This window comes from Semicossyphus pulcher, unplaced genomic scaffold, assembly GCF_022749685.1.
Source record: "Semicossyphus pulcher isolate SPU_LCO1_2020_fin unplaced genomic scaffold, fSemPul1.0.p SCAF_14, whole genome shotgun sequence".
Lineage (NCBI taxonomy): Eukaryota > Metazoa > Chordata > Actinopteri > Labriformes > Labridae > Semicossyphus > Semicossyphus pulcher.
Window position 1 is genome coordinate 26,845,891 of NW_027211648.1, and position 24,297 is coordinate 26,870,187.

A 24,297-nucleotide genomic window follows, 5' to 3' on the forward strand; every position below is an offset into this window, starting at 1 on the left:
AAAGTTTTATCTCATGTTATCACTAGAGCCCAACCGAGATTGGATTTTTGGGGCCGATGCCGATTCCGATATTAGGGAGTAAAAAAGTTCCGATATCGATACATCAGCCGATATACTCACATATGTTCAAAATGTATCTGAAATTAAAATATTAAAATTCCAAATCTGAAAAGTTATTGTCACATTTGCATGTCATACAAAATTCTATTAAAACAGTGTTTCTGTAGCAACTTAAATCGCACTACAATAAAATATCAAATTAAATAGAAGTGAGTATAACACAAAAACACACAAAGTAGGAACAAAAGTGAGTTTCTTGTTTTTCCCACCTTCACACAGATAAAAGTCACTAAACAGACCAGCTCATTTGACAGACTGATACTGTTAATAATAGTAATAAAAGGCTTCATGAGCAGGATTTTCCATATTAAATATTCCCTCTTAATCAACATCATAATCCAGGAGGAGTGTGAGCTGGTGTCTGTATCTGCAGAGGATCTGCCCTTCGTCTGTGTTTCTATTCTTATTATTCTGCTCTGTTTGGGGCATTTTGGACGATCTATGGACTGTCTATCGCGGGGCAGAGGTCTGGAGCTCAGCCAACAGTCCGCAGGTCGGGACTCAATCAACACGTAACATGACGGTGACATGGCTGTCTCTCTGCTCTGCTCTCTGTCTGTCTGTAACACCGTAACATCGTAACTTTAACATCTTTATAAGACGTGAAAGGGACTTCACAAAACCTCTTCATTTGCCGTTCTGTGAATGAGAACAGTCCGCGCGTGTGTGTCTCACTGCTGGAAGGAGCTGCAGGTGTGCTGAGGGCGGAGTAGACAGACGCACACACCTGGCAGCAGCGCGACGATGGCTTGTTAAAACAAAATCCTGTATCTTGCTGCGGGGTTGTACAGAGGTGTAGACGTGTAAGCTTGTTGTTTAGAGCATAACCGCTGTAAAACTAGCAGATAAGATTAAGGAAGGCGGCTGGTCCTGATGGCATCTGTGGATGCACATTGCGTCACTGTGCAGACCAACTCAGTGAGGTGTTCACAGTACTCTTTCAGATGTGCGCAGGGAGTGGGTACCTGCCCCAATTATGGAAAACATCCACTATTATTCCAGTGCCAAAAATAAATCATCCAAGAGATTTTAATGACTTCAGACCAGTGGCACGGACATCTCTTGTGATGAAAAACTTTGAAAAATCTTAAAAGGAAATGTGGTCTCCCTAATTGATGGCAGATTAGATCCACTGCCGTTTGCTTGTCAAGTTGGTAAAGGTGTTAATGACGCAAAACTTTTCATTTAAGACAGAGCACTAAAGCACCTTGAAAAACCCAAATCCCATGTGAGACTCTTATTTGCAGATTTTTCTTCCTCTTCAATAAAATGCAGCCCCACATTTTAATTGAACAGCTAGCCTCTGATTTTATGCTCCCAGATCAGATCTTATTGTTGCTTTTAAACCTCTTAACAGACAGAGTGCAGCGTGTCTTCGTTAATGACCACATGTCTACCCCCATCACTTGTAGCACTGGTTCCCCTCAGGGCTGTGTGCTCTCGCCATTACTTTTTAATATGTATACAGACAGCTGTAGAGCTTCACAAGAGGGCAGTCACTTGGTCAAATTCTCTGATGACACCGCTCTGCTGTCTCTTCTTCAGGATCCACAGTCGGATCATGGCTTGGCTCTAAATGATTTTATCAAATGGTGCGATGACAACTTCTTGGATCTTAATGTAAGGAAAACAAAGGAGTTGATCATTGATTTTACAAAGAACAGTGCAGAGCCACAAAACAGCCAGATACATGGTGAACCAGTTCAAATTGTGGAAACCTACAAATACTTAGGAACCATATTTGACTCCCATCTCAAATTTGACAAAAACACAGAGTCACTTGTCAAACGGGGACAACAAAGAATCCACCTGATGCAGAAGCTCAACTCTTTTAGTGTTTCTAAAACCATTCTATGTTCCTTTTATCATTCTTTTATTGAGAGTCTTTTAACGTTCTCTTTTATCTGCTGGTTCAATGGTCTGTCAGTGAAGGACAAGAACAGTCTGAATCAGATCGTCAGAGTCTGCTCCAAGATGATTGGAGTCCAGCTCACAGACCTGAGTGAGCTCTGGAAGAAACGTGTGGTCCAGAAAGCAAAATGCATCCTGAAGCAGGGAGACCATGTCATGTCCAGTGAATTTACTGTAATGCCCTCAGGGCGGCGCTACTATGCCCCCCTGAGGAAGACAAATCGTTACTCTAATTCTTTTATCCCTTCAGTTATTAGGCTGATGAATGCCAATTTTAATGAGTAGATTTGTGCTTTGTGGTTCTTATTTATTTACTTATTTATTTACTTATTTTATCTTTATCCTATTAACTCATTCTTCCGTGTTGGAATATTTTTTTCGCATATTTGCACATGTACAAGACATCGCTGCTGGGGAAACCATGAGTTGAACTGATTCACTGACAACTGAGAGTTGAGTGTCAGAGTTGTATGTACAATGAATGATTGTTGTATGTGTTGTGCTTTTTCTTTTTTTTCTAACTTATTGAACTGGGAGCTGTAAACTGAATTGCCCGTATGGGATAAATAAAGTTTTCTGAACTGAACTGATAATAAAGCTTAAAGCTCTCGTCCCTTCGTTATTATCGAACTTCAAACTAACTGAGAGCCAGACTGTGCACACGGGATCTCGTCTGCGCAGTTTAGATGCTGTTACATGCGCTCCCCCTACTGGCTATTTGTGTTTAGGTCTGTACTCACCCTGCTAATTCTTTCAGGTGTTGGTGATCCACCTGATTTGGAGGAGAGACCATAAAAGGGAGGGGCAGAAAACACGACGCTCTCTTCCTCTCTTCTGATGGTTTCACAGCAGCAGCAGGAGTAGCTGGAGCTAATTATTTTCTGATGGGACCGGTAGTCTAGTTTTCGGTTTTGTTTCTTCACTAGGGTTTAGTTTTTGATCAGGTTTAGGGAAGAAGGAAAGACACCAGATCCTACGGCCCTTTGTGGGCTGGTCTGAGTGTCTTTTGTTTGGTTTGGCCGGCCCATCAGTATTTGTTTAGGTTCGATTTTGAAATGGGTTGTTTTGTGGGTTATTGTGATTTTTAATAAATAAATTCTTGTTGTTTTTTGGCAACTACTCCGACTCTTTATTATGTTTGGCCTCTTTGATTTGGAAGCCTTTGGTGAGGTCGTAACAGATGCGCAGAGGGTAGAAACAGCGGCGCTCTGAAGACAAGCTGTCTTTGGCTGATTACTGTGATTTTAACATGAGTTTGTTGTTCACAATGTTTTGCTCTGTATGAGAAAGATAATGCTTCCTAATGCTTCCCTTCACTGTGTGTGCTGCTCTGCTCAGCTGTGACGCGCACTCTGGCAGCGATAGGGACGTCCTCATTTCCCATCATGCCTGCCGCCTAGTGCTGACTGAGTAGTTTAAGTTGTTAAGTTTGCTATTTATGTTCCAAAACGCAAAAAATATTTGTTCTTACTGTAATGTGTCTGTTCAGAACATATGTTTTGCATATGGCATATGTTAGTAATTGTCACTTTGTGCTGGTTTATAGTTGTAACCACAAGTGATGAGGCTTTTACATTTGTTGACTTCAGCTGTATTTTAATAACAAGACAAAAGACCAAACTCTAGCTCTCATGCTGTCAAAATTATGAAAGCGCCCTCTGCCTGTCAGGAGGTAACATGGCTTTCTCCTAGAGCACTGTATTAATTGAAGTCATTCATATCGGAGAACCTGTACGCCAATATCGATATATCTGCGAAATGCGAATGTCAGCCGATTAAATCCGCTGACTGATAAATCGGTCAGGCTGTAGTCACCACTTCAGTCCGTGATCACCCTCTCCCTCTCTCACCGCTGCAAGTCTGCATCACAGTTTTTATTATATGATGTTTTTTGAAGTGTAATGAAGGTGAATGAGGCTCCATGTATATTAACAGGGCCAAAGGCTGTAATATATTTCATCAGAGTACCCCTCCCCCAATGAAAAACCTTTCCATTTTCAGCGTGGACGTCATCAATTACGTTGACTACTCGCCGCAGCCCTAGATATAAGTTTACAAAGTGCTTTGAAAACAGAAATACTGGATATATACAGAGCATCACAAAACAAAATAAAGTGCACTGTAGAAATAGAAAAAATAAAGTGGAGTGTGTTTGGTCCCCGAACATCCTCTGTCCTCACTTTGAAATGGATCCAAAACCAGTAACAGAAACATGACAGAAATAACTGCATGAAAGAAATTCTCTCTGTCTTCAGAAATCTGCTTTAGAAAATGAAACAGAACTTATTTCAAACTTTTAAGAATAGTGGTTATAGTCAGTGATTATATAGCACACCTTGTAGAATCTACTCATGTAGTAATAACTTTACTGATAACTGTTAAATACTGTTATATGTTGTGATTAAATGCTGCTGTGATAAAACCTCAACAACAAACTCTTAAATCCTTCATGTGTTTAAACAGGTTTGCATGTTGCCTTCATGAACCAATGCTGTATAGTAAAACAGTCAAATGTAACACATATTAGAAATAAATAGAACAGCTTTTCTTTCATGAACTTAACAGCTAGAAACAAAACTGACTGAAAAACAACATTTTTGCATTGAAAACTTCTGAAACAGCTCAAGAACGTCAGTGACAGAATACAAAAGACAATAGATTTATGAATAAACAAGTGGAACAGTATTTTAAGAGTAATGATAATTCTATAGTGTTGATATCTGAAGAACTAAACGACTTATTAACCCGGATTTAAAATGTTAATCACATCTGGACTTACCGAGCCTTTCTGCAGTTCCTCACAGCTGGAATCAGTCTCTGTCTTCCCTGCTGTGATGTGTTGTACTTCTGCAGGTCCAACTCATCCAGAACCTCCTCTGACATCTGCAGCATGTAGGCCAGAGCAGAGCAGTGGATCTCAGAGAGTTCTTTCTCTGATCTGTTCTCTGACTTCAGGAACTCTTGGATCTCCAGATGTACTGAGTGGTCGTTCATCTCAGTCAGACAGTGGAAGATGTTGATGCTTCTGTCAGGAGAGATCTTATCACTGTTGATCTTCTTCAGGTTGTTGATGACTCTCTGGATGATTTCTGGACTGTTGTCTGTCCGGCCCAGCAGGCCTCCTAAGAGTCTCTGGTTGGACTTCAGAGAGAGGCCATGAAGGAAGCGAACAAACAGGTCCAGGTGACCACTCTTACTTTGAAGGGATTTCGTCATGGTGCTCCTCAGAACGTCATCCAGGGATGAGAACTGTCTATCATAGATGTCTTTGTTCTCTTCTAGGAAAGCCTTCAGTACTTGTGTGTTGCTGTTTGTGTAACAGTGGAACATGTAGACTGCAGCCAGAAACTCTTGAACGCTCAGATGAACAAAGCAGTAGACTGTTTTCTGGAAGATCACACACTCTCTTTTAAAGACCTCAGTACAAACTCCTGAGTACACCGAGGCCTCTGTGACATCCAGACCACAGCGCTCCAGGTCTTCTTGGTAGAACATGATGTTTCCTGTCTCCAGATGTTCAAACGCCAGCCTCCCCAGCTTCAGAAGAACTTCCCTGTCAGCCTCCATCAGCTCCTGAGGACTCACCTGATGTCCCTCATCATACTTCTGCTTCTTCCTCTTGGTCTGAACCAGCAGGAAGTGTGAGTACATGTCAGTCAGGGTCTTGGGCAGCTCTCCTCTCTGGCCTGTGGTCAACATGTGCTCCAGAACTGTCGCAGTGATCCAGCAGAAGACTGGGATTAGACCACTCTGATGTCTCTCTGTTGGTCAGGTAAGGATTTAAAGATTTCGTGGCACTTGATTGGAGTGTCATGGAGGGTCTTCATCTTTGAAGCTGTCTCAAGCTGTCTAACCTCATGTTGGGTGTTAACCTCTTCACTGTGTCCCTCAGTGATGTAGAGCTCAGTGTAGATTCTTTTGAGGAGGGTTCCACTTCCTGGTTCATCAGTTCCTTCAGTCACACGTTCACATCTCCTCCTCAGACTGATCTTATGTTGATCGAAAACCTCCTGCTGACCACCTTTCACAAAACAGAGAACAAAATGAGACGAAACAAGAACATTTGACAATCTGGTGATTATCTTGTTACTAAAAAAGATCAATATAAGAAAATATAAAGTGTTAAAGTTGAGTCCAAATCAGCCTCTGACTGTGTGTCAGTGAACGTGTTTGATTGACAGCAGAGAGAACAGGTTGATCCTCAGCAGCTCGTCTGCAGCGCTTCATCTAAACAGCTCACTGTGGCTGTTTCTTCATCACTGCAATATTTAAAACTGATGCACTGATAAAATCATGCAGACGATGTTCACATCTTGTTGTGTAGACCTTCTTTGAATGATTGGAACCACTAACAAAGCACTGATAATCTCTGTAACAAATACAATACATTTCCTATAGCTGCTGCAAAATAAAATCCTCCCGCTGGTAGGGCTGTCGCGGTGAAGGAATTTACCCTGCGGTGATTTAGGACGGCTCAACCGAGCGGTATGCGGTATTACCGCCATGTATCTTTTGTTTTTTTATTTATGCTGATTTTAGTGAAGTATAAGTAAGCTTTATTGTCAGGCTATTGTTACTTATATTGTTGCTTGTTAAATGACGAAGATTACACAGTTTTAACACTAATTAAATACTTAAATGCAAATAATATATATTTTTGTGCAAAACTCTTGGACAGCAAAGATGGGGACAACTATAAAAATGTTGATTTAAACCAGTAAGAATGTTTACCTTTATACAAAATTGGGCCATCGACTACATTTTGATTGGACATCACTAATTTGATCGTTATCTGCGTGACAGCGGGTCTAACTACTGCACTGAGAGAGAGGGAGAGACCCCTGTTTGAATAATGACTTAGGAGTGCTCTGCAGACATGTAGGTCTGTGAAGCTGGCTCAGCATATCAGTATATGCTTTGTTTGCTGTTTAATGCATACAGTACACCATAAAAATGTTGCTTGAGAGACGCAGAAATCACGCTGATCAGTGGCAGCTGGCCAATAGAGGGCGCTAGGGCGCCGTCCCACCACTCCCGACGTCCTAGACCTCCACTGAACAAGACTTTACATTAATTTGTAATTTATTTTGATTTTATATTTTTTTTATTAGCAAAGTAAGTATTACATGTTTGGTGAATAAAGTGTATAATCTGCAATAAAATGTAGATTCAAAATGTTTACGTCGTCTAAAGTTACTGATAGGTCACGTGTTTCCGGCCTGGGGCGCAAGAATCTTTGTCTGTTGACCCTCGTTATAAGTTGCACATGCGCAGTTTGCTCCTCTTCAATACAAGAGATAGGAGTAGACAGGGTGCACATCACCAGCGCCCTGACAGCATTTATCCATCTAGCAGCAGCTGCTGAAACCACCAACCACTAGGTGGCAGGTAGCAGAGAGCGAGCACGAGTACGAGTCATAAATTGGGTCAGAATTAGTCGGACTCGTTGACGTTCAGTGTATCAGACTGAGATTAAGACAGGCACGGCAGTGTAGTGTCAGCTAGGTACAGTATAATGGCGAAAGAAAATACTGTGATGTCACTGAAAGATGTGTCTCAGCAGCAGCTGGCCAAGAAACGCTGCACACTGGGCCCAGGTGAACTTCAGAGGCTACCTACAGAGGTGAGACAGCAGCTGTGTGGTGTTGGTCTTTTATTGTTGTTATTGGTGTTTGTTTTTAATCGTAGTAGTGCTGTCTTGTCAGAAAAGTGGGCAACAGTAGACCCAAAATGATGTAATAGTCTAGTTTCAAGGATTCTTCATTTGTCATGTGCACAGAGATGCAAAGTAAAACATGCGGTGAAATAAAGGAGATGCTCAGTTACTGTGTATCAAAGGGATCAATAACATAACAATGAGATCAGTAAATAGAAAAGATTAAATAGAGTACAATGAAATAATATAAAATTACTAATGCAACATGAAGTGTCTCAGTATGGAGTCAGGCCACCACAAGCCTCCAGAACAGCTTCAGTGCTCCTTGTCAAATCTCTTTATATAAACACAATCTTTATTTTATCAGGTGATCCATCAGAGACTTGAATACAGCAGATAGAAAGAAGAACAAACAGCCACACATAACAAAATGGTATATAGCCATCACAGACATCATCAAATAGATTTGAAGATGAATGTATTGGAATGTTTTAACATGTCAGTTTAAGCCACTAGGCTGCCTATTGAACAGGTAGTTTGTTGTTTTGACATGTTTATATTTCCTAACATTCCACAGTCCATCCGTCTCAAATCGAAGGGTTACTCACAAAAGAATAATAGTTGACTTAACTCGTTTCTTTAAGCAGACATAAATAATCCTTATTTTTTTACACAGCAAGAATGTATCTGTTCGGGAGTATCCAAAAACTGTATTCCACAGAAAGGTGGCAAGGTTATATGGCTTTGAGTACGTTTGCTTGATTTTGTTTTTGCCCCCCCTGGAGAAAAATCCACCAGTATTTAAATACAATGACGTTGATTATCATCGTTTTTAAAACTTAATTACCATCTAAAGCAGCACAAGCAGCAAAGTCCTTCCCGTCCCTCCTGTCACTCACTGTGGTGTAAGTTTCTTTATCCTTCATCCTCATCAACTGACGGTCAGAGACTCTGAGCTGCCGTGCTCGCGTGCTGTGGTTCCACGCGCACGTATTGGTGCTGATCGTTTACATTCTTCCTCCCGCCGCTACGCATACCAGCCTTTTTACCGTCTTTCTCGGACAAAGATTAAGTCTTACTTTTTCTTCACCGCCCGACAGCATTCAGGTCCTACTGTTTACTCCGTGCTGCGACAGTGACCAGAGAGGCGTTTGAGTGAAGGGGGGAAAAAACGGTGTTTCACTGCTAATATTGGATAATATTTAGCCTAAGTTTATTAAGTTTACACATTTTAATTCATTTTCAGTTGATTTATTGAACATGGGGTTTCAAGTAGGCAAGCGACGATATTAAAAGTCCTCACATCACCGTGGTATTGCAGTATTGCGGTCACCGTCAGTGACCGTCAGTCACTGTCAGTGCTTTGTTAGTGGTTCCAATCATTCAAAGAAGGTCTACACAACAAGATGTGAACATCGTCTGCATGATTTTATCAGTGCATCAGTTTTAAATATTGCAGTGATGAAGAAACAGCCACAGTGAGCTGTTTAGATGAAGCGCTGCAGACGAGCTGCTGAGGATCAACCTGTTCTCTCTGCTGTCAATCAAACACGTTCACTGACACACAGTCAGAGGCTGATTTGGACTCAACTTTAACACTTTATATTTTCTTATATTGATCTTTTTTAGTAACAAGATAATCACCAGATTGTCAAATGTTCTTGTTTCGTCTCATTTTGTTCTCTGTTTTGTGAAAGGTGGTCAGCAGGAGGTTTTCGATCAACATAAGATCAGTCTGAGGAGGAGATGTGAACGTGTGACTGAAGGAACTGATGAACCAGGAAGTGGAACCCTCCTCAAAAGAATCTACACTGAGCTCTACATCACTGAGGGACACAGTGAAGAGGTTAACACCCAACATGAGGTTAGACAGCTTGACACAGCTTCCAAGAGGAAGACCCTCCATGACACTCCAATCAAGTGCCACGAAATCTTTAAATCCTTACCTGACCAACAGAGAGACATCAGAGTGGTCCTGACGAACGGCGTCGCTGGTGTTGGAAAAACCTTCTCAGTGCAGAAGTTCACTCTGGACTGGGCAGAGGGCTCGGAAAACCAAGATGTCAGTCTGCTGATTCTGCTTTCCTTCAGGGAGCTGAACTTGATCAAAGACGAGCAGTACAGTCTTCTCAAGCTGCTCCATGTTTTCCATCCAGCATTACAGAAGGTCACAGCAGAGACGCTCGCTGTCTGTAAACTGTTGTTCATCTTTGACGGCCTGGATGAAAGCAGGCTTTCACTGGACTTCACCAACAATCAGGTTGTGTCTGACGTCTCACAGGAGTCATCAGTCAACGTCCTGTTGATGAATCTCATCGAGGGGAATCTGCTTCCCAAGGCTCTCGTCTGGATAACTTCCCGACCTGCAGCAGCCAATCAGATCCCTCCTACGTGTGTTGACAGGTTAACAGAAGTACAAGGCTTCACTGACTCCCAGAAGGAGGAGTACTTCAGGAGGAGATTCAGCGATGAAGAGCTGTCCAGCAGAATCATCTCACACATGAAGACATCCAGGAGCCTCCACATCATGTGTCTAGTCCCAGTCTTCTGCTGGATCACTGCGACAGTTCTGGAGCACATGTTGACCACAGGCCAGAGAGGAGAGCTGCCCAAGACCCTGACTGACATGTACTCACACTTCCTGCTGGTTCAGACCAAGAGGAAGAAGCAGAAGTATGATGAGGGACATCAGGTGAGTCCTCAGGAGCTGATGGAGGCTGACAGGGAAGTTCTTCTGAAGCTGGGGAGGCTGGCGTTTGAACATCTGGAGACAGGAAACATCATGTTCTACCAAGAAGACCTGGAGCGCTGTGGTCTGGATGTCACAGAGGCCTCGGTGTACTCAGGAGTTTGTACTGAGGTCTTTAAAAGAGAGTGTGTGATCTTCCAGAAAACAGTCTACTGCTTTGTTCATCTGAGCGTTCAAGAGTTTCTGGCTGCAGTCTACATGTTCCACTGTTGCACAAACAGCAACACACAAGTACTGAAGGCTTTCCTAAAAGAGAACAAACACATCTATGATAGACAGTTCTCATCCCTGGATGACGTTCTGAGGAGCGCCATGACGAAATCCCTTCAAAGTAAGAGTGGTCACCTGGACCTGTTTGTTCGCTTCCTTCATGGCCTCTCTCTGAAGTCCAACCAGAGACTCTTAGGAGGCCTGCTGGGCCGGACAGACAACAGTCCAGAAATCATCCAGAGAGTCATCAACAACCTGAAGAAGATGAACAGTGATGATATCTCTCCTGACAGAAGCATCAACATCTTCCACTGTCTGACTGAGATGAACGACCACTCAGTACATCAGGAGATCCAAGAGTTCCTGAAGTCAGAGAACAGATCAGGGAAAGAACTCTTTGTGTTCCACTGCTCTGCTCTGGCCTACATGCTGCAGATGTCAGAGGAGGTTCTGGATGAGTTGGACCTGCAGAAGTACAACACATCACAGCAGGGAAGACAGAGACTGATTCCAGCTGTGAGGAACTGCAGAAAGGCTCGGTAAGTCCAGATGTGATTAACATTTTAAATCAGGGTTAATAAGTCGTTTAGTTCTTCAGATATCAACACTATAGAATTATCATTACTCTTAAAATACTGTTCCACTTGTTTATTCATAAATCTATTGTCTTTTGTATTCTGTCACTGACGTTCTTGAGCTGTTTCAGAAGTTTTCAATGCAAAAATGTTGTTTTTCAGTCAGTTTTGTTTCTAGCTGTTAAGTTCATGAAAGAAAAGCTGCTCTATTTATTTCTAATATGTGTTACATTTGACTGTTTTACTATACAGCATTGGTTCATGAAGGCAACATGCAAAACTGTTTAAACACATGAAGGATTTAAGAGTTTGTTGTTGAGGTTTTATCACAGCAGCATTTAATCACAACATATAACAGTATTTAACAGTTATCACTAAAGTTATTACTACATGAGTAGATTCTACAAGGTGTGCTATATAATCACTGACTATAACCACTATTGTTAAAAGTTTCAAATAAGTTCTGTTTCATTTTCTAAAGCAGATTTCTGAAGACAGAGAGAATTTCTTTCATGCAGTTATTTCTGTCATGTTTCTGTTGCTGGTTTTGGATCCATTTCAAAGTGAGGACAGAGGATGTTCGGGGACCAAACACACTCCACTTTATTTTTTCTATTTCTACAGTGCACTTTATTTTGTTTTGTGATGCTCTGTATATATCCAGTATTTCTGTTTTCAAAGCACTTTGTAAACTTGTATCTACAACGTGCTGTAGATAAAGGAGAAGTATTATTAGTGTTATTCAGATTGAGTGTCTCATGTTTGCTGCAGCCACTGTGGCCACAGGTGAAAACTATGGGATCATGTTGAGCGCTGTAACATAGTGATTTGGTAGCACAAGCAGAGAATCGTCATCAAATCTGCAAACTGATTCAGAAATGTTCGTTCCACAACAATATCTATGAACAGTTTGCTAACATGAACTAACATTAGCTTCTGTGAACTGCTGCTCATACGACACAGACTGTCACAGTAACACCCCTGAGTGTGTTGAACCGAGCAGTGGTGCATTTAGTTGCTTATGAATTCCACATTTAAAGAGGGAGGTTGTGTTACATGGCTGTGTTTTGAAGTGTTTCCTGATATTCTGTTGCTCACAGAAAGAAGCTGACAGGTGTTTCTCTCTCTTGTTGCTGTAGAGAAGAGTAGTAGCAGGAAATGCACAGCTTCCACCAATATTTAAGGTGTGATGAATATCTCAGAACATTATGGTGAGATTCAGACTTTAAGAGATCGTATACACACCAATGTTATTGATCTTAATACTGATACAGTGACAACATCTTTCTGATGACGTCATGGTAACGATAATGAAACCTTACCGGTTTGTTAACTATGTTTGTTTGCTGAATAAGTTCTTCAGATGCTCACAACAGAATGTAGACGACAAAACTTCATGCACTCAGCTGTCATACACATCAAAATGTTTGATTATAATATGATTTAAATATGTACACCTCTAATACTGTTAAAAGGTTCCTTTTGTTTCGATCCCACTTGACAGCAGTCATTGAATTTTCCCACTCATGCACGTGAACCTGAAAGCAGCAGGTAGCCAGCAAAGACAGATCGTCTTTCTCGACTGTAATTGTTAACTAAGTTGTAAAAAAGGTTTGTAATCAAGACGTCCTCATGCTAACTCTTTGGAGACAGACATTTTCTCCTCCTTTATCTGCACATTAAAGCAAATCAAAGATGCAAAGTGTGCAGGTACGAGAGGGAGTGAGGAGAATTATTGTTTCATGTCAAACACAGAAAGATAAGATGAGCTGAACCCTGAGGTGAACAGCAAACTTAGATTGTTATTTAGTCTGATGTGTCAAACTGTCATGAAGTAAACACAAAGTGTCTCTTTCATTGTAACATATCATGTAATTTATGTGTCATAACAGACTTTCTAACTGTGGACTGTCAGAGACTCACTGTGAAGTTGTGGCCTCAGCTCTGAAGTCCAACCCCTCCCATCTGAGAGAGCTGGACCTGAGTGACAACAATCTGCTGGATTCAGGAGTGAAGCTGCTGTCTGCTGGACTGGAGAGTCCAAACTGTAGACTGGAGACTCTGAGGTCAGTTTACTGACTGTAGCATGTAGTTTTTCTTATGCGTTCAATTCAACTCCTTGACTGAGGTTGAAAGTTTTGGGTGGTTAATCTTCAGGATTGACCTGATCACAGATCTGAAGAAGTGATTTTAAAATGTTCTGTCTTTCCAAATGGCTGAACAACAAGTGAAGAAAAGAAAAGAGATATTCACTGTTTGAAAGTTTCCACATGACTCACATTGGTGTCGATCAGACAGTGAAGATGATGTCAGCACTGACGAGGCTGTAATGTGTGTGAGGGATGTGAACGATGTCGTAGATCTGATGATAGCAGATGAAAACCGGCTGCAGAGAGTTTGAGCTTCTGTGTAAACAGACAGAGAGACAGGGTCGATAAAGAAAAGGGAGTCATGAATGCAGAGCTCAGTAAAGGTGAAGGAAGGAACTGTGATGATCTTCATGGTATCAGAAGCTGACGCCCCACACAGCTGCTGTGGTGTGGTGTGCATCAAAGCAGAGCTAAGAGTAATAAACAGCAGCCTAACAGCGGCCAAAACAACACGACAGAGCAGGATTCAAAGTCTGTGTGAAGATTTAAAAAAGGACTCTGATGTAATTACTCCAAAAATATCAGTCATAGTGTTTGTGATTCACAACATGAACAGACTGTAAATATATGCAGATTTTATTGTTCAAAGTTCAGTCAAACTTTAGAAGCTTAATAAAGATTAAATTACACATCAAAGTCATTTGAACATGTCAAAAGGTGCAGCATCCTTCAAAAGAACAAGTGTTACACCTGGTTAAAGCCACATGAAGTGATGATTCTGAATGACAGCGTTAAGTTTGAGTTATCTGAGCTTCTATATTATTTCCTGTTATTCTTTCTAACAGGTCAAAGTGTTGCTTTGTTTTCATGTCAGCATTGAGGAACTATTTGAAGAAGCAGACCTTTAGATTTCAGCCAAAACAAATCAATAGTCTGCACCAGAAACATGTTTGTCTTAATGGAGAGGTTCATATTTCTTCAGGTCAATCTAAAGACAACACTCACATTCCCATATGCACATATATTTATAGAGTTATTTTATGTCTGTCATCATTCCCTCTGTCCATACTGTCTGTGAAGAAATCCTCTTCTAACCTGACTCCAATGTTACGAGATGGAGGACAAACATTCACACTCTTTCACTTCACAAAAATGACTTTTACAGTTTAGCTGAAACTAATAAGAGGCTTCAGCAGACTGAGCTACACATATCAAGTGTTTGGTGTTTGACTGTCTCCTTGTTGAGCTGCAGTGGAGGAATAGTGACTCAAAGAGTGAATTTGGTTGTAAATAGTTTGAACCTTTGGTGGACACAGACTTGATTTGGCTGACTCAGACTGCTGAAGCTTCATATTAGTTTCACATGAACTTATGGAGTTTATCCTGCTGTGTAGTTTTGTTAGGAAGGGACCACTTCACACTCACTGGGGACAGTAGGAATCATTGCTGCCACTAATGAGTCTTTAATGTGCAGAAAGCATGTGGCTGTTATTTTAAGACTTCCACAAATGTGGACATCTCCTTTTATTCCATAGACCTACTAAGCCCCCAAATACAGTAAGAAGAAGGTCATTTAATAAATGAATGAATGAACAGTGTTTAGTCCAACATGTCTGATGTGTTCATGATTCTCTAATTACAGACGTGACTGAGATCAGCAGCATGTTATTAACCTGTGCTGACATGAAAAGGTGTATGAATGTTCTGTTGACATTTGGATGATGACTGCAGAAGGCTGACGTCATGATGATCCACAGAACACAATGGAAAAGTCACTCCACTCATTTGAAGGAAAATCTGTAATTTTGTCTTCATTCTTTATTCAGGTTGTGGAGCTGCAGTTTGTCAGAGATGAGATGTGCTTCTCTGGCCTCAGCTCTGAAGTCCAACCCCTCCCATCTGAGAGAGCTGCAGCTGAGTGACAACGAGCTGCAGGATTCAGCAGTGAAGCTGCTGTGTGGTTTTCTGGAGAGTCCACACTGTAGACTGGAGACTCTGAGGTCAGAAACCATTTTTTACTTCTGTGCTGAGATTAAATATCACCTAATTAGCATTACAACCATTTTAATAGTGTTTTAAATATGTGTTTTATTTGAATCAGTCGTCATAAATGTTTGATCTTTTTAACCTAATCACAGATTTTAACATCATCACAGACCAAGAAGCACTAAACTGTAACTTGTATCAGACTATGAGTGTGTTATATTTGAACTTGTCACACTTGCAGAGTTTAAGAGGTGAAGTCGCTGCGTCTTTATTGAAGTAGCAGCATGTTGTCATTAATATTAATGAGAGCTCTTTTTCACTTTGTGTATTTCACACATTTTAACCTGCATCCTGTTGTGTTCAGGTGTTTGGAGTTTCCACTTTCTGAACTTTGACCTTCTTAACCTTCTTCAGCTCTGAACACATTATTAAACATTAAAGGATTTCATGCAGGAACATTGTATTCTAACGTCACATCATTTATTCTTTATTCAGATTGAGTCACTGCTGGTCGTCAGAGATGAGCTGGGCTTCTCTGGCCTCAGCTCTGAAGTCCAACCCCTCCCATCTGAGAGAGCTGCAGCTGAGCCACAACAAGCTGCAGGATTCAGGAGTGAAGCTGCTGTGTGGTTTTCTGGAGAGTCCACACTGTAGACTGGAGACTCTGAGGTCAGAAACCATGTTTTACTTCTGTGCTGAGATTAATATGATGTGAAAGTTGTGTTGACACTAAACTGCAGACATGAGGCTGATATTATACTGATCCACACTGAGTATCTTAATGCTGAAGTCTATTTTCTTCTTCACTGCTTTAGTCCATTGACTGTAGCAGAGCAATGTTGAGTTACACATTTAAAACCTTCATAGAACAAGAAAAATCCTACACTGTATAATTCACTGTGAACCTCTGAAACACCTGATTTCATTATAACCATTTTAATAGTGTTTTTAAAGAGTCACTGCACACTTAAACATGTTTTTTGAGCTGTAATCTAAATTATATTGCTGTCCTGTGATGAAACATCAATGCTGGTGTTAATATTGACAATTCGTAACAAATTTATAAAAATGGGCATTTCATGGGTTGTAAATGGCTCAACACGCCATAATGTTTTTAAATCAGCCCTGGACCTTGCCAGCTGATGGTGACGTAGACACGACCGTTTGGGACAAAATGACATCAGGAAATTAATAAAAAAAAGATTGTTATCGCCTGTCAATCAGAGGTGGGCGGTACACCCCCTGGCCCCATCTTTGAGAGGGCGTCTGTGAAACCGCCCTCATTATCAAATATATCCTGACCGAGACACATCTTTCACTAGAGTTTACACTATTGTTGCTAGCACACTGTACATTAGCCTTCTCGCTAACGTCACGTTACCACTCAGAGACTGCGCCCATTCTCTCTTCAGAATCAGAAATAACTGTAACAGGCTGTTAGCGGTCGGCGCATGCGACTTGTCTTGCCTTGGCTCCGAAAGCTCCGGCTTCAGGCTTTCGTGGGGCTGGAGCCAGCGGCTCGAGCTGATAGGGCTCGGGACCACCACGGTCCTCCACCACACGAAAGTGTTCTTCAGGGGACTCTGGAGGGGAGAAGTCCTCCACCTCAAAAGAGCCCTCTGTGGCATATGTGCCTTGTGACTCTGTGTTGTTCTCCACATTTCTCTGGCCAGGGGAGGGGACGTCACTGAGCTGCAGGACACAACCACCCCCCTCCACCCCGCTCTCAGCCACTTGCCCACTTTGAGCATTTTTCAAAATGTTTTATTTGAATCAGTCGTCATAAATGTTTGATCTTTTTAACCTAATCACAGATTTTAACATCATCACAGACCAAGAAGCACTAAACTGTAACTTGTATCAGACTATGAGTGTGTTATATTTGAACTTGTCACACTTGCAGAGTTTAAGAGGTGAAGTCGCTGCGTCTTTATTGAAGTAGCAGCATGTTGTCATTAATATTAATGAGAGCTCTTTTTCACTTTGTGTATTTCACACATTTTAACCTGCATCCTGTTGTGTTCAGGTGTTTGGAGTTTCCACTTTCTGAACTTTGACCTTCTTAACCTTCTTCAGCTCTGAACACATCATTAAACATTAAAGGATTTCATGCAGGAACATTGTATTCTAACGTCACATCATTTATTCTTTATTCAGATTGAGTGGCTGCAGGTTGTCAGAGATGAGCTGTGCTTCTCTGGCCTCAGCTCTGAAGTCCAACCCCTCCCATCTGAGAGAGCTGCGGCTGAACTCCAACAAGCTGCAGGATTCAGGAGTGAAGCTGCTGTGTGGTTTTCTGGAGAGTCCACACTGTAGACTGGAGACTCTGAGGTCAGAAACCATGTTTTACTTCTGTGCTGAGATTAATATGATGTGAAAGTTGTGTTGACACTAAACTGCAGACATGAGGCTGATATTATACTGATCCACACTGAGTATCTTAATGCTGAAGTCTATTTTCTTCTTCACTGCTTTAGTCCATTGACTGTAGCAGAGCAATGTTGAGTTCCACATTTAAAACCTTCATAGAACAAGAAAAATCCTACACTGTATAATTCACTGTGAACCTCTGAAACACCTGATTTCATCTTTTATTCCACATCATGTTTTTAAATAAATCAGTAATAGAAACATTTATTAATTATTTCAGTTTGTACGAGCAGAAAATAACAAATATATTCAGTATTTTCTTTTTCCAACATTTTCCTCCAAAGTCACATAATTTATTCTTTATTCAGATTGAGGAACTGCAGTTTGTCAGAGATGAGCTGTGCTTCTCTGGCCTCAGCTCTGAAGTCCAACCCCTCCCATCTGAGAGAGCTGCAGCTGAGCTACAACAAGCTGCAGGATTCAGGAGTGAAGCTGCTCTCTGATCTTGTGGAGAGTCCACACAGTAGACTGGAGACTCTGAGGTCAGTCAATGTTGGCTTCAGCAGTATTGTACTAAACACAGTTATTATCACAGCAAAGATCCAGTATTGTCTGCTAAACCTCCAACCCTCCCAGTTGTAACGGGTATGGTGAGGAGCCAAAAGCAGCACAGGCAGACGGGATATCAGTCGGTAATGACCTTTATTTATCACTGCAGTCTTTAACAGTTTATACAGTGGCAGGGTGAAAAGTCTTGGCTCACAGTGATCTTCTGCGAGATCTGAGAAGGAGTGAGCCTGGTGTCGCTGACTGAAGGCAAAGCCAACAACAGGTGGATTACCTAGCTGGCAGACAGGTCCAGTGGTGAGCTGTGTAGCCACAGAGCCGAGCAGGTGTGTAACCAGGAGGGAATAGGCGAAACTCGTGGTCGAAGACAGAAGGCTGAGGTAATATCCAGGGCAGAGACGAGGCAGGCAGGTCGGGGACAGACGAGGTCGGCAACAGGTGATCAGTCCGGGGAAAAACGCTGGAAAGTCAGGCATAGTACAAGAACAATCTGGCACTGAAGCAGAGACAGGAGCAGGCTTAAATGCAGCCAGGGCTCTCACAGGTGTGGAGAGTTGGCCTGATGAGGAGGCGTGGCTGACAGGTAGAGTGGAGCAGAGACAGGTGTAGGGAGTTGGTCTGATGAGGAGGTGTGGCAGACTGGCAGAGTGGAGCAGACTGTGACACCAGTGGCTGCTGTCCTCAGTGAAGCTGTGAGAGGAGAACAGTGACAGGCTTCAGGATTGGACAGAAACACAGAGAGAGAACAGACAGCCAATCAGATCAGCACGAAGCTTGTTGTGATCACGTGTTTGATTTGATGTGAAGACAAATGTTGTTGTTGTGTTCATGTGTACAGGACATTAAGCTGGATTACAGCTGACAGCATCACAAGATGTTTAGAGACAGTGGTCCTCGTTCATCAAACTGTCGTACCATCAAATCTGATCTCAAAGTGTTCGTTCTCTCATTTCAGCACTAAACAATTCATCAGTTCATCTTTGTCACAGCTCTGAGATCAGTCTGCCTGAAGCCTGCAAATCACTGTCTGTTATTACACAGAACCATGGTTACGTTTCGTGTAGCAAGTATATTGTTAGCTTTCTCGCTAATAGCTGAGCAGACATGAAATATCTCCTGTTGCAGAGTGGTGTCCAAGACCTGTTTTATTTACTGGAGGAGTGAATAATGTTTTCGTGTTATTAGTTCCTTATTAGATTGTAATGATTGTTCCAGGTATCAGTCAAACCCTCAGGTGTTAGCGGCTCTGGCCTCCATGAGTCCACAGATTCCTGATAATGGACACCTCGTCGGGCATTATCCCTGACAGAAAAAATGTCACAGAGAAACTGATTTGAATCCATGTTTACAGTAAGCAGTGAATATGTCTCTGTTTCTGCAGTCATGATGCGTTCAGGGTCTCTCAGCAGTTAAGTTCCACTGTGTACTTAAGTCCTGTTCAGACTTGTGGTATGAACAGACTGAAGTCTCTGCTGGTCTTTAAACTGGATGTGCTGCCTCGCTGACTGACAGCTGATGAGGGCCTCTCTGTAAACACTGATATATGACTTCTGTTGTCTGTCTTCTTCTCTCATCAGCTGGAAGCAATGATCTCTGTCAGAGTGTGAGCGATCAGGAGGATGGTCGTGTATCAGAGGATCAGCTGTGTCCTGATGATCCAGAGAGGGTGAAGCAGCAGCATCAGCTTGTGTGTGTGGAGGCTCTGACTGGGCCATGTTACTGGGAGGTAGAGTGGAGAGGAGAGCTTCATCCAGCAGTGACTGACAGAGGAATTGTTGGAAAAAAATGTGCCTGGATGATGCATTTGTCATGAGTGATACTAATCGTCTTAATGATCACTTAAAGTTGTTGCTATGGGACTTTTCAGTCCCACAGGAGGGAATCTTTGAAAAAAATGTGAAACTTTATAATCAAATGTTTTAGAGTTGAAACTTTATAATCAAATGTTTTAGTTGAAACTTTATAATCAAATGTTTTAGAGTTGAAGTTATATATCCAAAAGTTTTATAATCAAATGTTTTCACTGAAACTTTATAATCAGATGTCTTAAAGGTAAAGTTTTTTATGGTCAAAATGTAGTTAACGTTTCTATTGTCCAATGCCTTCAAGTTTTACAGTCACATGTTTTATAGTTCAGGTTTTATAGTCAAATGTTTTAAAGTAAGTTCTTATAATCCAATGCTCTAAAGCTCTAAAGGAGAATCCTAACAAGCTGAGGGCAGAGAGCCAGAGTTGAGGGAGGGGGGCTCCAACAGGTGGTGGCACAAGTCTGCCACTTGCGACACACTAACTAATTAGGCAGAGACCTGACAATGGGGAAAAAACGTGCCGGAGCCCAGCGAGGGAGGAGTTTAGAGTATATAAGACCGAGCAGCTAATGTGTGGGCAGTCTTATCCGGATGGACTCGGGTTTATTTGTTTGTATTTATACGGGAATAAACTCTTTTTGCATCAGATTCTGCCAGTCTCTAGTGTTTGCTTGTCCGAGTTTTTTCAAGACTTTGACTATTGGAGATTGACATTAAGTGGCAGACAAGAGGGTTCGGGGAACTTTTTTTGCCACAACAGAATCACACCCAGTGGAGATGACTCTCGGTGCTGTAGTCTAAACTGCTCTGAGATCAGCTATTTCTGAACCCAAAGTGACCACTTGGGATCAGATCTCACTTTCCCGCTCTGTATGCAAACACGGAGCCTCGTTCACCTTCATTAGACTTTAAAAAACATCAAATAATAAGAAAAACTGTGATGCAGACTCGCAGCACAGAGAGGGGGAGCTGCTGTGCACGAGCACAGAGGGAGGGAGGGAGGGAGCGGGTGAGTACGGACTGAAGTGATGACGTGATATAAAACTGTGTTTGGTCATGAAGCCTGATGTTCCTCTGCAGTTCAGTGTTTATCAGTGAAATATATGAAGTACAACAGACTGGAGTCTCTGTTAACAGTGAAGAAACAGACAGAAAGTTCTGCGTGATTAACACACAGATCCACGTTATGAAACATCTGTCTCCTCCCCGCGCAGCGTTATTATAAACTATGATGAACGGCTCGCGGGCACAGACTGTATAAAAAGATATATACATACATACTTGACATATATAGTCCTTTATATACAGTCATTGCTCGCAGGTAACAGCTCCCGCTCGTGTCATTCACAGCATGTGGAGACGTAGTTTGTCCTTTATAGCGGACTGTGCACAGAAATACGGGACAGATTGGGACCTTATTGAGTCAGGGGCACGAGAAACACACAGATCTGTGTCCTCGCTGCGCTGCAGGATTATAAACTCTAATAGGCTGCTTGTGGATCACAGCTCTTACCGTCTCTCCTCCTCCCTCGTCGGTTTGGGGTCGTCCTGTATTAAAACATTAACAGCAGTCTCTCTCACTGAATAAATACAGATACGATCTGTCTGTCTGCGCTTTGCTCCGACTGAAGAGAGAGAAATAAAAACTAGATTTTCAACAGACACAGCAGAGAAATATTAAATCACACAGGAATGAGAGGCGAGCGGTTTCCCTGGATCCAAGTGATCGTTGCCATGGATACGAGGAGTTAGTTGATGCGGTCCAGAGGACTCTTTAGACCTGCTCACAGTCAGCCAGCTGCTGCAGGTCATGTGCCCCGTCGTGTCATTAAACTTTAACAGCATATAAGGATGGCCGGTTAGTGAATAAAGGTTCAGTTAGCTCATCACAAACTGCTTGTAGTGCGTACAGTCTGATGGCAGCTTCATTTGGAACCAGTTCCATAGTGAGTGATTATGACCATGAAATGTTTTAAAGCATCATGGACACTAAAAAATGAAACCTGATTAAGATTGAAGATCTTAACTCAAGGCAACATGAGCTTCTTTTTAAAGAGAGTTTTCTTCTTACCAGGCAGTTTGTAAGCCAGACAATTTCACTTTTTTCAAGCTTTTTTGTCCTTAAAGCTCCTGTGAGAAGTTTTTATCTGCTTATGAAACAGGCTGTAATTAATACTGACGCCTCTATGTGACCTACAACTGCAAACGAGAGCATCAGGAAGAAGATTGATTATTTCTATATAGTTGTTTTTAATGCCTGTAACCGCTGCCACCGGGTCTGTGTCAGACGAGGACATTTACAGCACGCTGCACAAACAGCTTTTCTTGACATTTTGCACATAAAGATTCACAGTGAGAGAAACGTTTGACTGTTAGAAGAAAGCAGGAGGAGATTTTTGGTCTGAAAACACGACTTACACATGTACAGGACAAGATCAGCAAAGAGATGAGACGTACTGCTTTGTCCACAGTGGTCGCCACAGACTGAAAGTTCCTCCCAGAATTATCTCAAGATGTCATTTTCTATTGAGTCGTCATAACTGGTCTTCAGTGACTTCATGCTTTAAGCTAGTATAAGCAGAATGATGAAAGTGTTTGATCAACACTCACCAGGACAAAACTGCTTTGTCAAAGTCAGACTTTTCCTTTTTATCTCTTCACATATTCAGAGCACATAATGAGCAAAAGGAAATCACTGTTTGATTGTCAGTCTGACAGCACAGCACAGCAGTCACTGTTGAAGGAGTTTTGAAAAAACCATATTCATCTTGAGTGTGAAGTAAATCATGTAACCTGAGTGAAGATGATGTATTCTGTGTGAAAAGCATGTATTCTGCTAACAGTGTGTTTAAAATCAGATGCTTTAACACTTAGAATGATTTCTCTTTGCCATTTTTTGAACACCTGTTCTGCCCTGTGCTCTGTTTTAACTGTATCAGAATCCTGTTTAGTCAGTCTCAACTGTATCGGACTCCTGGATAGGCAGTCCTGACTGTGTCAGACTCCTGAGCCAGAGTCCAGAGCGGGAACCAGCCAGAAGCAGCTGGGTGCGTCTCTATGAGAGTCCAAAAGAAGGAAGAAATCATCCCACTTCTGCCCGCTTCTGACACACTTAGAGATGAGCAGAGCACATGCAGATAACAAAAAGAGGTGTAACAGAGTGTTAGAAAGCTCCACAGAAAGGGGGGCCACCACAGGGTATATAAGGCCAACGCTCTGCACAGTGCAGGCAGTTACACCTTGGTGGAGCTCCGAGTTTGTCGCTGTCTTTGACCATCTGTACACAAGAAACTGGTGTTGCATCAGATCCTGCTATTTCTCAGAGCCTTTTTTATAGACTTTGACTTTTTTTAAGAGTTTTGAACTTTGACTTTTACCATTTTTAAGAGTTTGTAATTAAGTGTCAAGTCAGGGGGGGTCAGGCCTTATCCTGGCCCGTGGCCTGTGACCTTTTTGACACAACATCATGTGTTCCTACAGACACACAGAACAAGAACCATTTTCACATCTCACAACACTTTGAGTCCTTTCAGCTGTTGCACAATTGTGTTACATCCCCAACATGATTTTTGACTTGAACTTATGTTTGATAAAGAAACATGTTTGTCTCAGTTTCACCTCTTTCTTCTCGCAGCCAATCCCATTGTACAGTTACATTTAATCACAGTGACTTATTATAAGCACAATATGCTATTCTCTCATGTGAATTACTGGGTATATTGCCTTATTTCAAGGTTATTGCAGCAGCATTGGATGCTTAATTTAACCCCATTTTCCAACATGATGACAAAATAATTCTTAAATATTTTATTTCTATCAGAAAAAATGTTTTCAGTTTGGTCCAACTAGTTTTAAGATTTCAGTTGTCTTGTTTTAAATTAAAAAGTAGTCCACCAACTCCAACAACACTTGATAGAAAATCTCTCTAATGATAGTTTATATAAGTTCATATCATAAACTGTATAATTATATAGAAGCAAGCAGAGTGTAAATATAATCCTTTTCCCTGGTGGGGGTAGGCGTTTCAGGGTTTCGGCCTCTGATAGTTGCCTTAGCTGCCTCGAGCCCCAGAACATAGGTAGGTAAAATTTGTGTTAGGCAGGATCTGGGGACGTTTTGTGTAATTCTGTTTCTTTTGAAGGTTAGTATATTTGCCTGTGGATTCGTTTGTTGCATGTGGCATCAATCCTTCCTGTTTTTCACTGGTAGAGGTGTACCAGAAGCCATCTGTTAGGGTTTTGTTAGCTGGTGACCT

General features: G+C 41.8%; 2 protein-coding genes and 1 pseudogene across 2 annotated transcripts in view; 2 read left to right on the plus strand and 1 right to left on the minus strand.

The window, feature by feature from the left end:
* LOC138590918 (protein NLRC3-like) overlaps positions 1-24,297 on the minus strand; it is a 316,106-nt pseudogene that overhangs the window by 125,349 nt on the left and 166,460 nt on the right.
* Positions 1-24,297, plus strand: part of LOC138590760 (NACHT, LRR and PYD domains-containing protein 12-like) — a 117,461-nt gene that overhangs the window by 92,343 nt on the left and 821 nt on the right. Inside the window, exons 10-13 of the mRNA XM_069661118.1 lie at positions 15,138-15,311; positions 17,455-17,628; positions 18,036-18,232; positions 19,812-19,960. Coding sequence (XP_069517219.1) covers positions 15,138-15,311; positions 17,455-17,628; positions 18,036-18,232; positions 19,812-19,960 — 694 coding nt within the window. The remainder of the gene's footprint in view (positions 1-15,137; positions 15,312-17,454; positions 17,629-18,035; positions 18,233-19,811; positions 19,961-24,297) is intronic.
* On the plus strand, positions 9,351-13,300 carry LOC138591114 (protein NLRC3-like; the record flags this gene model as incomplete). The annotated part of the gene is made up of 2 exons (XM_069661633.1): positions 9,351-11,185; positions 13,114-13,300. Coding segments are annotated over 2 exons (2,022 nt in total), but the record flags the coding sequence as incomplete, so codon positions are not given.